We start from the raw sequence: 14433 nt of genomic DNA on the forward strand, positions 1-14433 counted from the left end.
AATTTATTTTCGGGACATGGAAAAAAGTTTCACTGTTCATCAGAAAGGGGGAATCTTCAGACTGTACAAAAGACTGCGTCTCTTGGGTGTTGCGACGCAACAGGTCCCACTCCATGCAACACAGATACTCCTGTTCGGTGGCCATAGCTTCACAATGTCCACAGGTACACCACCCATTTCCCGAAGTATGAGTATGACACTTACAAAGTTCTCAATGCTTCGATTAACATGTAGGGACCCTCACTATGCTACCGTTGAAGTTTGGTGATATTTTGAGCCTTTTTAGTGGTATAAATAGCGATTTGTTTTTACTCTCCCTGTGCCCCGAATACTAGCGTTGTAAGTTAACCAGCGGTCCGCGCTAGCTTCGTTCAAGCTACAAACACAATCAATTAGCATGAAAACATGTCCCAGAGAACGACAGAGTGGGTACACATCTGTTATTAACCCCTAGGTTCGTTTTGCGCCGGAATTGTCCTTTAACAGGGCAAGTTACTTGTTAACATAGGACCCCTTCTGAGAAGATGAGTTTTCTACCAAGGCACGGTTCTTCTTTTTGTACCATGGAAGAAAGTGGTTAGTCAGAAACTCTACATACTTTGCCGAGGTCATTTTCACACCTTCAGGGACCCTAAAGGGGCCTACCAGCTCTCTCCCCATGATTCCGAACCAAAACATGACTCCGCCACCTCCTTGCTGACGTCGCAGCCTTATTGGGACATGGTGGCCATCCACTACTCCATCCATCTGGACCATTCAGGGTTACACGGCTTTCATCAGTAAACAAGACTGTTTGAAAGTTAGTCTTCATGTATTTCTGGGCCCACTGCAACCATTTGTGATTGTGAGCATTGGTTAGGGGTGGCAGAATAGTAGGTTTATGCACAACTGCAAGCCTCTGGAGGATCCTACACCTTGAGGTACACGGGACCAGCAGCTTCAAATACCTGTTTGCTGCTTTGCAATGGCATTTTAGCAGCTGCTCTCTTAATCCGATGAATTTGTCTAGCAGAAACCTTCCTCATTATGCCTTTAACTGCACGGACCCGTGTGTGCTCTGAATCAGCCACAAATCTCTTCATGTAATTTGCCCTGTTAAGATGTGTTTGACTGAAATAGCTTTTCATCTCAGTAAATATGACCTCCTAATGCTGCAAATTCAGCAAATGAACATTTTCAGTTCTTTACAACCTATAAAATGTTTTGAAACTCTGTTGTGCATAATAATTTGGAACAGTGCATTTAGAGTTTTTTATTTTTGAAAAAATACTGTTTTCATTTTGTGGTTTGTTCAATGAAATTCGACTTATAATGGTTGGCGACTTAAAAATTATATTATAAATATATTATATAATTTGCATCGACTATTTAGGAAAATCAGTGTTAAATAAAATTTGCATAATAATTTGGAACACAGTGTAAACCCAGCAGGGCTCCAGACTAACTTTTAACTAACTTTAGGAGCATTATAGCTCCTAACTAAAAAAAATGTAGGGGCACAGGCAGAAAATTTAGGGGCACTCAACTTAAATCGACCTGCAACGCAATTTTTCACATTTCCCCCATGTTAACTGTTTTACTGATAAATGCTTTGGTAATAAATACAGAAACTACAATGTGCTGTTTTATTTTAGTTCACAGTCACATTTTAATTGAATGGTGCTTAACAAATGCACATTCAAAATGTAAACAAAGTATTATTGTCAGTGTACTGTATTATTGCCTCATACAGGCTCTCCCTCTCTCCTCTCTGTCTCTTGTTTTGTTTACACTGAAATAATCATATCTAAGGTGTTTCAACTTCCATGGAACGGGGAGTATCTAGGCTAACTAAGTATCTAACACCCAGTGTGGGAAACATTGAGTAATGAGGGAGCCAGAGAGAGAGGAGCTCACAACACTCACACAAGCACTGTTTGTTTTTACGAGGTAAATAGTTACATATTTAGCATTTAGCATCCTATGTGTATTTTTTTTTTCTTCATAGAAGCAGTCTCCGCTCTCTACTGTCACATTTCTACCTTTCTCACCCAAGTGAGGGAGCAGTACAGCAGCATGTGGCAAATTTCGGAGCTGACGTTTAAAAATGCAAATAAATCAGTGAATGCACTACAGCACTGCTGAGGTCTATCAATACAGCTCCGCCGACCGGAAGTGCACGCAAGCCGGGTTGAGACGTAACCAAAGTGAGGGAAAGAGAGGAGGGCTTACGGTAGGCTAAGGCTAACTCCTTATCAGCTATTACTACACAGCATTTTCTTCGCCAATGTACGTCTCAATGTCTTTAGCAAACAAATGGATGATCTTTGGCTGCGGCTCACCACTCGTAAATGTATTATGGATGGCAACATCATGATTTTTTTACGGAAACATGGTAACAACAGCGCTGTGCAACAGCGCTGTGCAACAGCATGTGCGGACGATGAATGTGACGCCACGAAAGCTGAAAGATCCACAATACTTGAATAAAAATGGGCTGCACGGTTGGATTGCCAGAAAAAAAAGCCATTACTGTGAAATACAATATGCCAAACAGCACCCTGACAAGCCTAAGAACTTCTGGAACAAAGTCATTTGGAGTGATTAGACCAAAATTTAACTTTATAGTCATAACCATAAACGTTATGTTTGGAGAGGAGTCAACAAGGCCTATGACGAAAAGTGCACCATCCCTACTGTGAAGTATGGAGGTGGATTTCTGATGTGTTGGGGGTGTGTGAGTTACAGCAGCACAGGACATTTAGTCAAAGTTGATGGCAAGATCAATGCAGCATGTTATCAGAAAATGGTACATAGTGGTGATGACTTAACACAACTAACTCCCAAATACTTACAGAACAGTCCATGTGCATTTGAGAACCTGAACCATGCAGTCCAATTTCCCTAAAAATCAATCCTGCGAAAACACGATTTGTGATCCCTACTTGTTCCACACGCTCTGTCTCCATGTACTGATGCAAAAGAAAATGTGTCCGACCAGAGTCATTCAAAAGAAGGGTCCAAACCGGTGTCCTATATTAGTCCACCCCAGGAGAAAGCCGGAAAACAAAAACAAAGTAAACGGAGGCCGCCATCAGCACATAATAGCAAATCCCACGTTGATCCCAAGGCTGCACATCATTATAATTCCCTCGCTGACAAATCACTCCATTATTTTGAATGCTATTGCGTTTCGGGGGCATTCAAATGTCTTAATTCCATCCTTTTGAGCTTGGCAGGATACAGGATTCTCGCTTATGAAGCCTTTCTTCAATCCTTGAATTTGTCACACTTCATCTGCGTAGCTCTGGAGAAGTCTGGGAATAGCATTATGTTGTTATTCTGCCAAGTTAGCTTGACCTTATTTCTCGCTTTATGCAGTACCAGGTCTCTAGCCGAAGATCTCAGAAATCTCGCCAGAATGGTTCTGGGTCTATCTCCTGCCCCAGGCTGTTGGCCGGCAGTTCTATGCAATTCCCAAATCAGCTTCCTCAAAAATGTTACTGCTTCCCTCCCATCTTTGCCCTGGGGAATGCCCACAAAACCTAGTTATTGCGTCATAATCTTTTTTTTTTTCTTCTTTTTTTTTTTAAATCTTCAATTTTTTCCCCATAGCATATCAACCTCTCTCTTGCTAGCAGCTGGATTATCGTCTTTCCTTCTCGGCAGCCTCGATACTTTCCACGTGATTCTCAACTGCATCCATTCTGATGATAGGGCTGAGAGTTTTGACTCATTAAAAAACGATTTTGAAGATTTCCTTCAGACCCTCCAGATCGGCCGTAATCCCTTCCAGTGCTGCAAATATGTTACCAGCCTGTTGCACATCTGCTCCGGGCATTGCAGCAGCGCTATCTTGGCCCATCACAGCCGCAGTTTCGCTGGGGTGCATATGCTTCTTTATATCTCCACAGGCCGCCGATTATCTTTTTCTTGACATCTTTAGCTTTTCCTCCAGGCTAAGCACAAATATCTCTGGCCAGGTATCTCTGAAAGGATAAATACATCAGTACAACACAGAGCCCTCTGTCTAAGTGTTTAGGGTCATTGGACCAATTTCAAAGATTTCTGTTCACATTACAGTGTTTACCCCAAATTGTACAGGCCTGACGGGCCTCCAGGCCAACGGGATCCCCCGCAAGTCCAGAATTGTTTTTAATGCCGCAAAAGTATAATTTGTGTTTCTCTGTTTCTTCTGTGTAACTCTCTGCAGGACAGTCAAGTGTGTTATCTAAACGGCCAAAGTCAGTTGTAAATAATGTTAGCCTACCGGTAGTCTTGCATTGCCAGACCTATCTCCAAAGCGCTAACGGATTTGGAGTTTTTAGCTGAGTTAGACTAGAATTCGAATACTAGAGAATACGCTGTTAAAACAGATCGGTAATGTTGTTTTGCCCTCCTTGTTCTTTGGGAAGTTTGCTGGAAGTGATGTAGTGTTGAATGTGGAGTGAGCACTGTGCCAAGCTCCGTTTAAAAAAATAAATAAATAAAAGCCTTTTAAATGCTACATTGCTTGTAAGAAAATAATAATATTAGCAGGCTTTAAAAGTGACATAAGTTTGCTGATTTGAAGCGTTGTTCATTTGGATTTTGAAAAGTAACAGATAAATATTTTAAAGTGTTAAGTTGAGAAGGGAATTTGGTGTTGTATCAGCAGGGTAGTTCAAGAACTACTTCAGTTATGGCCAATTCCCTGCTAAGCCCCACCCTTTGTAAAGTGTTTTGAATTATGGTGGTCATGTTTTTTGACCAATCTTGCTAATTTCTAGTAGAAATGTGTATCAAAGCAAATTTTTACGTGAAAACGGTTATGAAAAATGGAGGCGGGCGAATTGGTTCCGAAGAGAAACGGCATCAACAATCATTGTCCTGAGTTCATGTCAGTTCAAAATGGAGGAAGATCCTGGAGCATGTCTGTCATCTGGAGGTGGTTCAGTTTCAGGAAGCCTAAAGTGGATCAGACTTCTATCCTCCGATTGTTGCTAAAGGTAGCACTACCATAAATCTGTTTCCTTACTTTAAACACCACCCAGTGCAGAACACTGCAGTAAAGCCACCCATACACTTAAAAAAAGACAGTCAAACTAGTCCCCACGTTGTTTTTGCGGTATGTGTGTATACTAGGCAAGAACGTATGAGAAGTGACTTAAAAAAAAGCGACCTTTCGGTGAACGTAAAGGGAATTTCACATTCATTAAAAAAGTCAGTCTGTCAATAATAAATAAAGTAATGAAACTAACAAAATAATAAATACAATGAATGATAATAAAAATAAATCAAACTTCTGCCTGCACACTGTATTTCTGAGAAAATTAGATTTCAATGTAAATAATGTCTTAATAATAAAAAATAATAATAAATGTCAATGTCAGATTTATTTGTATAGCACATTAAAACAACTGTGGTTGACCAAAGTGCTGAAGATTTATTTTTTTTTACTTTTGTTTCATGTTGAAAAACGAGGAGGGAGCAAGTTGGCCTATGAGGGGGGTGGTGGTCCGTGAGTGATTAGTCAACTACGTGGGTAACGTCATCTACACTCGTGTGTCGTGTGAAATTCATGATGTTGCAGTCCATAATCCATTTATGAGTGCTGATCCGCAGCCCATCTGCAACCAAAGTTCATCCATTTGGTTTGCTAAAGACTGTACACTGGTGAGGAAAATGTTGCGAACTAATAGAAGATAATGCATAGTGATATGGCCTAACGTTGGCCCTCCTCTCTTTCTCCCACTTTGTTTACGTTCTGAACCCCATCTGCGAGCACTTTGGTCAGTGAGGAGGGAGTGGAGCCTGTATAAAGCAGAGGGAGAGGGGCTACAGTGCTCCTAGTAAAAAGAAAAGTTAGTCTGGAGCCCTAAGATATTATTTTTAAGCCATGTTGCCCAGCCCTAACTGGAAGCAGAGTGTGCTTTATCCTTTTTTGCCACTTCCTTTAACACAAATAGAGCAGGTAAGTCACAGCAATAATACTCCGTCCAAAGAAAAGGAAATTTAGTGGGGCTGCTGATACAGTGCTCAGCATAACCCATGCTAACGTTGACTAAAAGAGGAATAAAAAAAAATCATCTTTTGGAAATTGATCTTAATTTATAAAAAACAAAATGAGGAAAAATCCAACCTTTTAAGGACACCAATTTTCTTTGTAAATAAATGTTCTTCCTTAAAATACAGGGGGCATAAGTCAGTACACTCCTATGTTAAATTCCCATAGAGGCAGGCAGATTTTTATTTTTAAAGGCCAGTTATTTCATGGATCCAGGATACTATGCATCCTGATAAAGTTCCCTTGGCCTTTGGAATTAAAATAGCCCCACATCATCACATACCCTTCACCATACCTAGAGATTGGCATGGGGTACTTTCCATAAGATCATCTCTCAATGCAAATCAAACCAGCTATTAGGCTAACTGAAATAAAACCATGCCAATCTCTAGGCCAAGGGAACTTTATCAGGATGCATAGTATCCTGGATCCATAAAATAACTGGCCTTTAAAAATTTAAATCTGCCTGCCTCTATGGGAATTTAACATAGGCGTGTACTGACTTATGCCCCTTTTTTAAGTAAGAACATTTATTTATTTACGATACATTATTCATTCACAAAGAAAATTGGTGTCCTTAAAGGTTAGATTTTCCTGATTTTTTTTTTATTAAGGCATTAAGATCAATTTCCAAGAGATGATTTTTTTTTTTTATTCCTCTTTTAAGTCAACTTTAGCATGGGTGTATTCATGTATGCTGAGCACTGTACATGAGGACTATGCTATAAAATGCATCTTGATGACTATAGACATGATATGCTAAAAGACTGAGGCAAGAGCCAGCATTCTCACCAGTGAGGGCTCCATGTAGAGGATTACAAGTTTGGCTAAGGTTGTTGGAGTGTAAACTCACCTAAATCCAATAGAGCAGGGCAAAGTTCCTAACATTAGCCTACACTCTAATACAGTAGCATCCAAAACTGGCTCCCACACAGTAGAAAAATACTACAATGTAGATATGCTAGTGGTCTTTTTCTTCTTGTAACCCCACAAAAATAATCTAGCATCAAATGTCCCTGGCTGATTGAACAAAGCTGTTCATGGGAGGGGTTCAGCAAACAGTCGCTTGCTGATGGAAACAAGATAATAAAAAAAATGATAATCAGAGCTTTCTTTAAAAACTGTGTTTAACAATTTAAAAGTGTTGGCCACTGTGCATTGTGTATTTAAAACTACAGTATTGATCTGTCCAGGTATGTGATTTAAAACATTTTCCCTGCAGTTTCTTTTCTACTCTGCTTAAACTTGCCAAACATTTCTGTCTTTATGTGATATTTATTCTCTCCCTCAGAATACTCTTTTACATGAAGGCAAAAGTTTCTGTCTCTTGTTTTACCTTCTGAGGATATCCTCTCTCCCTGAATTTTGTTTCAGCATGTCTATTCTCTGCCTATCTCATCTTTTTTTTCATGATATGTAAATCCCTGTTCCATATGTGTCTCCCCTCTATGTATTCTAGATGTCTCGCTCTGCCTCCACGTTCAGTTTGAGTGATTCTGCAAAGAGCAGTGCTGTGGTGCAGCGCTCTAACTCTCTGGACCATCCTCCTGTCAGGGCCAGGGTTCCTGTCTGTATACGTACCCCCTGCAGCCCAGCCCAAAACCCTGCCCATATCCCTGGCCCTGAGTTCAGCCAAAGCCTCTGCCCCAGCTATTGCCCTAGCACCCAAGAACCCAAGTCCATTCTTCATGCTCCATTAGTGTCCCAACCAGCCCAAGCTCATTCAGGCCTCTACAATTCCCAACAGTCCACCTTTTCAACTCAGCCCACCTCCATCTCCATTCCAGCTGTCCGAAACTCCGCTCAGCTCAACCCCAAAACCTCCCATCCAACATTTAGCCAGCATGTTTCCAGACACCTACCCTCTGTAGGGTTCCAGCCAAGGCTCCTGGCTCCTCAGCCGGTTAATGTCAAAAGCATGACCTTTTCTGAGTCATGCAGGGATCCCCAAGTCCCCTTGGAACCACGCAAGGCTGCCCTGAATAGTCCTCGCAGGGAGACTCTGCTCTAAACCATGGCTAAGTTCAGTCCTGGAGTCTGATGTGAGCAAACTTATTATTGTGGTCTAGTTTAAACTAGGGGTGCACCACTACATTTTTTAATTTCAAATTAATCCTCACTATATGCTGTATAGTCCATGTTGGCCTTTGAACATCCAAATGCCACATGTGCATTTCTAGTCCCAAATCAACCCCTTAGAAGCTGAGACCCTATGACAAAGATGGATCAGATTAATTAGGGTCTGCTATCCAGCTGAACTCTGATCTCCAATGATTAGATGAGAGGGGCTTAGAAATATACAAGTATTGCAGGTGTAGTGGTTCTCCCCACTTAAGATTGGCATACGTGTACAGGGCAGAGATTTTAAGGGTTGATTTGGAATAGCTTTGCTCCTTTTGAATCACCCGGGTTACTAACTGTTGATGGTGGCTGGGAATGTTCGCTAGGTGGTTGCTATCAATAGTTGGCTTTATACAAATATGGTATTATAAAGCTGAGTTGGTGTAGATCTAGGACATGAACGAGATTCATTAGGCCTGCACGATATTGGAAAAAACTGACATTGCGATATTTTTTTTCCTGCGATATATATTGCAATATGAAAAAAGATTACATAAATTGCTCTATTTGAAAATAATAATTCTCAACTACTGGGGTGATTTTGTAGGGGAGTGCATCTACATAGAAAATAAAAATGAAATAGGAACTGTTCTAATGTGAACCATTCTTTGTTGAACTTTAATGCTTTACAAATACCAAAGCAAGTAAGCGCTGTGACTACTCTTCTGAAGTGATTTTTGGAGAGGGAAATTAGGTAGTTAAATACACTGGTTGAATCACATGATACCATTGTATTCATATAATACTATCAATCCAGGCTAAAGTGAATTATATTAATAATGCATGCATGTTGCTTCCTCTGAATTTCTGGTTGTGGTCTACTAGCGTGGCCGGCTTGTTTGTTTGATAAATTGATCAACATTGATTGTGATTGGTGGTTGGCTGTGCATGCAGAGCCTGCATGTCACGCAGTAGCAACAAACTGTGTATCCAAGAACACTTAAATCAGTGTAAATTACGTTATATCAGACACAGACTTCTGTTGTAGATTAGTGTTATGTTTCCAGCGTCGCGGATCCGGGGCCTGTTTCACAAAAGCAGAATATATAAATCCAGGATAACTGATAAAGCGAGGCTTGACCTAGTCTAATCTGTGCATCCTGGCTTGGTGCGTTTCACGAAGGCCAAGCCAGGCTGAGGAGGAGCGACTAGGTTGAGCCAGGCTGAAGTAATTCAGCTAGATGCGTGTCCACGGCTTTCCTCAAAAGACCGCGAGGACGATCACAGATTTACTGATGCCAAAATGGAGAATACGCATTGTACATACTTTATACAGAGTGAGCAGCAGCTTCTTGTGGAAGTATGATGACGTGAAACACATTATTTGTATAAAAAGAAAAGAAACACAGCCGCTGTAATGAAACAGCGAGAGAAAGCGTAGCAGACGATCACGGACTGATTGAATGCGTAAGTAGCCTAAATATAGACATTAACTGACCACTGCTCTGAATTGAAACCGTTATAATCATACTATTCAAGGATTAGGCTACTAATCATTTGCACAAATTAACAGTTGTACTCTTTGCCTTAAAAGTAAGCAGAAGATAATGTTACTAAGGAAATTTACCATGAAGATCAATTTTCTACAACACTAGAATATGATGCATACATATCTCTTTCACTCCGTCTCTCCCTCTCTCTCATGGGCTAAAATGTAAATTACCTAAGTCATATTAACTTCCACTGCTCGCTTTTAATGCAAAGTGTACAACTGTTCGTTTTTGCAGATGACAAGTGACTCAGTGAATGGTTTCAGTTAAGAGCAGTAGTTCATAAATGTATATTTTTAGACTATCATTCAGTCGGTCGCTTTTTCTCGCGTTTTTTTTATTTTTTATAGAGGACGAGTTTCCTTCTCTACATATTATATGCCTTGCTCCCTTGTATATATGGACATAGAAAATAAAGACACTGAAGAAATGTGACTCTAAAATCTAGCAACTATGAAGATAATTAAGTGATATTCATCAGTTACCCCCCCCCCAGCAAAATATAAGGTCAAAAACCAACGAGGTGTCCTCTCCCTGTTGTTACATGGATGTACAGTAGCCTACAACACTAGATAGTTACTGGTCCAGTGAACTAAGACTATAATTTGGGAGGATTGTACAATTAGGATATGTTCTTTTAAATTGTACAATCCTCCCAAATTACAGTCCCAGTTTACTGGACAACACACATTGTGTGCTAAGAATGCCAAATACAATGCACATGGAAGCGGAACAAACATGATCCTTATTGTTAAAGAATTTAAAAAAAAAAAATTAATCAACTAAAATAATTCAAGGTGCATTGGTCAACTATAGAAATGTACAGCATTGTATGTATTGCACTTAGTAACAGGCTTCTTTAAAACACATTTGAAATTTTATCAGTCTTTGGCTGAGTCTAATTATCTCAACAACTTCTATAATATATTAATCATACTTCTAACAACAATATGAACAGCAGTCTTCATACAGCAATATAACAGTAACAATGACTGTCACATGAATAATTATAAAAAACAAAAATGGTCACAACTTTAAATAATAACAGTACTTAAATGAACAGCAATATGCACCTGTTGTATTTTAATCCAGGCTGATAACAATAGGGTAAAACCACTGCTGGGTGATCAGAAAAGGCTCCAAAAAAAATCCTGGCTGTTAGCCTGGTCGGGAGCAGGCTAGCTGCACAGAATAAATCTCCATGGTGATTTATGTGCCTCAACTTTCATGAAACCAAGTCAAGGCTAAATTCATCCAGGATAATGGGGAAATCCCGGCTTAATCCCTTATCTTGGTTTTGTGAAACAGGCCCCCGGACCGTAACGTTATTAGGGACAAACGCCTTGTTTCTTTAGGCTAACTATATTAGCGTTAGCCTGGCTGGTAGCAGCTTTCTGCGGTGAAAAATGGCTGGGAGACGTGATAACGTTGCATTAATCAGGTGATTTAGTTAGTCTTTGCAGCAAACATAAAACACGGACAACTGTAGCTTCACTACCCATGGAAAAGCATGTGCATCACTGTGTCAGCTGCCGCTTACAGTACTTTTCTACACACAGGCGAGCCTCACTTCCCATAACAAACCCCGTCGGACTAACGTTACGTCACATACACACACTGCCCACATGGCCACCTGTCTTAAAGGGGAAGGGTCGGCCGGTAACAATCATGTAAAAGGAGAACGGTGAAAGTTTGCTTGGAAAACTAAATCTAATATCGTGCAACCCTAAGATTCATCCAGTTGGAAGCCTGCTTTCCCTCAGGGGGAATGGTTCATTAAAGGAATGCTGCTACATATAGAACAAATGCTGCTACATATAGAACATTTATTTTCCTGTCAGGTGTTTAACACATTACTGTCTAATATGGGCAGATCCATAAACATTATGGTTTTTTTTTTAAATTATAAACCAATCAAATTAACAGGTTAAGTTTAACAAAGGTTTTTCAATATAAGCAGCTTCTTTAAAAACAAGTTAAAGGACTAATATAAGTGTCAGTTGAAGAAAATATCAAAAGTAAAAATCCAAATTGGCATGTAAAAAATTCAAAAGGCATTCCTTTGATTGTGGATGCTGTGCTCTTTTTGTTTTGGCCAGTTTACACAAAAACAGCTCACTAGAATTAAAATGTCAATATATTCATCGTAGGGCTGAACGATTTTGGAAAATAATCTAATTGCGATTTTTTTCACCAATATTGCGATTGCTATTTAATATGCGATTATTTTTTAAGCTCTTTGTCTTCTGTATTACTCAACAAAGATAAGCAATAAATCATTGTATAATATGAACAACACAAGATTAGATAGATTAAACAAACTGTTCTTTCCTGGAGGCCAGGCCTGTATGTAATGATGAAATTAGGTGATGCATGAATTTATATGAATGACATCTTTTATTTAAGTACTTCAATCACAGTAGTATATTGAGCACTGACCAAGCCTAGTGTAAACATTCATATGAAAGTCAGAATCAAATCACATAAACTAAAGTGCAGATTGCAGAAATATAAAAACAAATGTGGCTTTACCACACTTAGTAGTATTTAGATTATTATTTACTGTAATAAATGTATGTAAACATGTGGATTGCACTTTTTAAACAGTCTTTGAACTTTACTAAGTAAAAATATAGTATGTGTATATATATATATTAGGGCTTTCAGCATTAACGCGTTAATCGCGATGCGATTAAGGATCGAGCATAATGCGTTAATTTCTTTTTAATCGTATTAATCGCATGCCACCATTTATTAATTTATTTTCACTTCACTCGGCTTTGCGTCGTGCCTAACAGGCTACTATTTTGCTGTACTTCCTCGTAACACATTCTGTTGCTGCAGGAATAGCAATGCGGATTTCGGTGCCTCATTCTGGTGCCACTGATATGCCTGCACTTCTCTCTGATGCTCTGAAAATGGACGTTAGCTGGATTAAACATGGTTACAATGCTGACAGCTAACGTTAAACGGTGTAAAGCGTGACTGTATTTCACTGTAGAGAGGATTCAACACCGGGATGTAATAATGTGCAGCTGCCGTTGTCGGAAAAACACAGACGGTGCGTTCAATGAAACTGGCAATTTACAGCCTTGTGATGCATTCAAACTTGTTGTTAAATTCAAATGTGTGACTAGATTAAATATATAATAAACAAATACAAATCTTAAAATCAAGTTCATAAAGTCACTTTCTTTGCATTCATTTGATTCCCAATCAAGATACACTGGTAAGAATGGCTTTCCATTGTTAATATGTACTTAAAAACAGTCCTGAAATGCTAAATAATCAAATTTTAATCATGTGATAAAACATGCGATTAATCGCGATTAACTATAGAAATTCAACGATTAATCACGATTAAGAAAATGTAATCGTTTTGACAGCCCACTGATCTCCAGTCAGTAACAAAACAAAAATGCAGAAAATAAAAGGAGAGAAATATCTGCCTGTACCTCTTTGAAAATATTTAGGTAACTCAAAGTTCAATGTAATCACTGTCTGAACATTAATATCTAAATATTATATCTAAATACATATATCGTAATTATCTCTAGTCAGTAACAGCAACAAACAACGCAGACTAAAGTGCAGTGAGTATGGCACTACCAGCCATAGTGATCCTGATCACACAGGAAGCAATTTCTCACCATTAGCAACTCCCGCTCCGATCAGTGTTTTTTCATACTTGCATCAAATCTATCACCAAATCCGCCTTTTTTCATCTTAAAATCCAGACTCCAGCCATCACTCTCTGACTCCGTGGCAGAAACCCTCTTATGGTTTCATGAAAGGCGCTATATAAATAAGTTATTTGTATTATCATTAGGGCCCGAGCGCCGACAGCGGCGAAGGCCCTATTGAAACTGAAGGAATTATTAGGGCCCGAGCGCCGACAGCAGCGAAGGCCCTATTGAAACTGAAGGAATTATTATTATTAGGGCCCGAGCGCCGACAGCGGCGAAGGCCCTATTGAAACTGAAGGAATTATTAGGGCCCGAGCGCCAACAGCGGCGAAGGCCCTATGGAAACTGAAGGAATTATTATTATTATTATTATTAGGGCCCGAGCGCCAACAGCGGCGAAGGCCCTATTGAAACTGAAGGAATTATTAGGGCCCGAGCGCCGACAGCGGCGACGGCACTATTGAAACTGAAGGAATTATTATTATTAGGGCCCGAGCGCCGACAGCGGCGAAGGCCCTATTGAAACTGAAGGAATTATTATTAGGGCCCGAGCGCCGACAGCGGCGAAGGCCCTATTGAAACTGAAGAAATTATTATTATTATTATTATTAGGGCCCAAGCGCCGACAGCGGCGAAGGCCCTATTGAAACAGAAGGAATTATTATTATTAGGGCCCGAGCGCCGACAGCGGCGAAGGCCCTATTGAAACAGAAGGAATTATTATTATTAGGGCCCGAGCGCCGACAGCGGCGAAGGCCCTATTGAAACTGAAGGAATTATTATTAGGGCCCGGGCGCCAACAGCGGCGAAGGCCCTATTGAAACTGAAGGAATTATTATTATTCTTTTCCCGGCAAATGAATTGGCTTTTTGAGGGGCTTAACATATTCAAAAACTCACCAAATTTGGCGGTTGCATCAAGTCTGGTGAAAATTTACGTATTTTAAGGGTTTTAGGGAATAGGCGCGCAAAAATGGCTCGCTAGCGCCCCCTACAAAGTTAAAAAAATTTAGCCCCTGCAGTGCGTTTAACGTAGACTCACGAAACTTGGTACACATACGTATCATGTCAAGATGTACAAAAAACGTCATTAGAGCCATAGCCTAAACCCA

The 14433-nt window shown here is 39.9% G+C and overlaps 1 protein-coding gene across 4 annotated transcripts in view; it reads left to right on the forward strand.

The window, feature by feature from the left end:
* ect2 (epithelial cell transforming 2) overlaps positions 1 to 14433 on the forward strand; it is a 109478-nt gene that overhangs the window by 88548 nt on the left and 6497 nt on the right. For 2 of the 4 annotated variants that reach the window (XM_031320591.2, XM_036007304.1), the window contains one exon: positions 7485 to 8067. The exons of the other annotated variants lie outside the window; for them this stretch is intronic. In XM_031320591.2, the coding sequence (XP_031176451.1) occupies positions 7485 to 8036 (552 nt within the window). In that variant the 3' untranslated portion in view covers positions 8037 to 8067. The remainder of the gene's footprint in view (positions 1 to 7484; positions 8068 to 14433) is intronic. 4 annotated transcript variants of the gene reach the window in all.

This window comes from Sander lucioperca, chromosome 11, assembly GCF_008315115.2.
Source record: "Sander lucioperca isolate FBNREF2018 chromosome 11, SLUC_FBN_1.2, whole genome shotgun sequence".
In the NCBI taxonomy this organism is placed as follows: Eukaryota; Metazoa; Chordata; class Actinopteri; order Perciformes; family Percidae; genus Sander; species Sander lucioperca.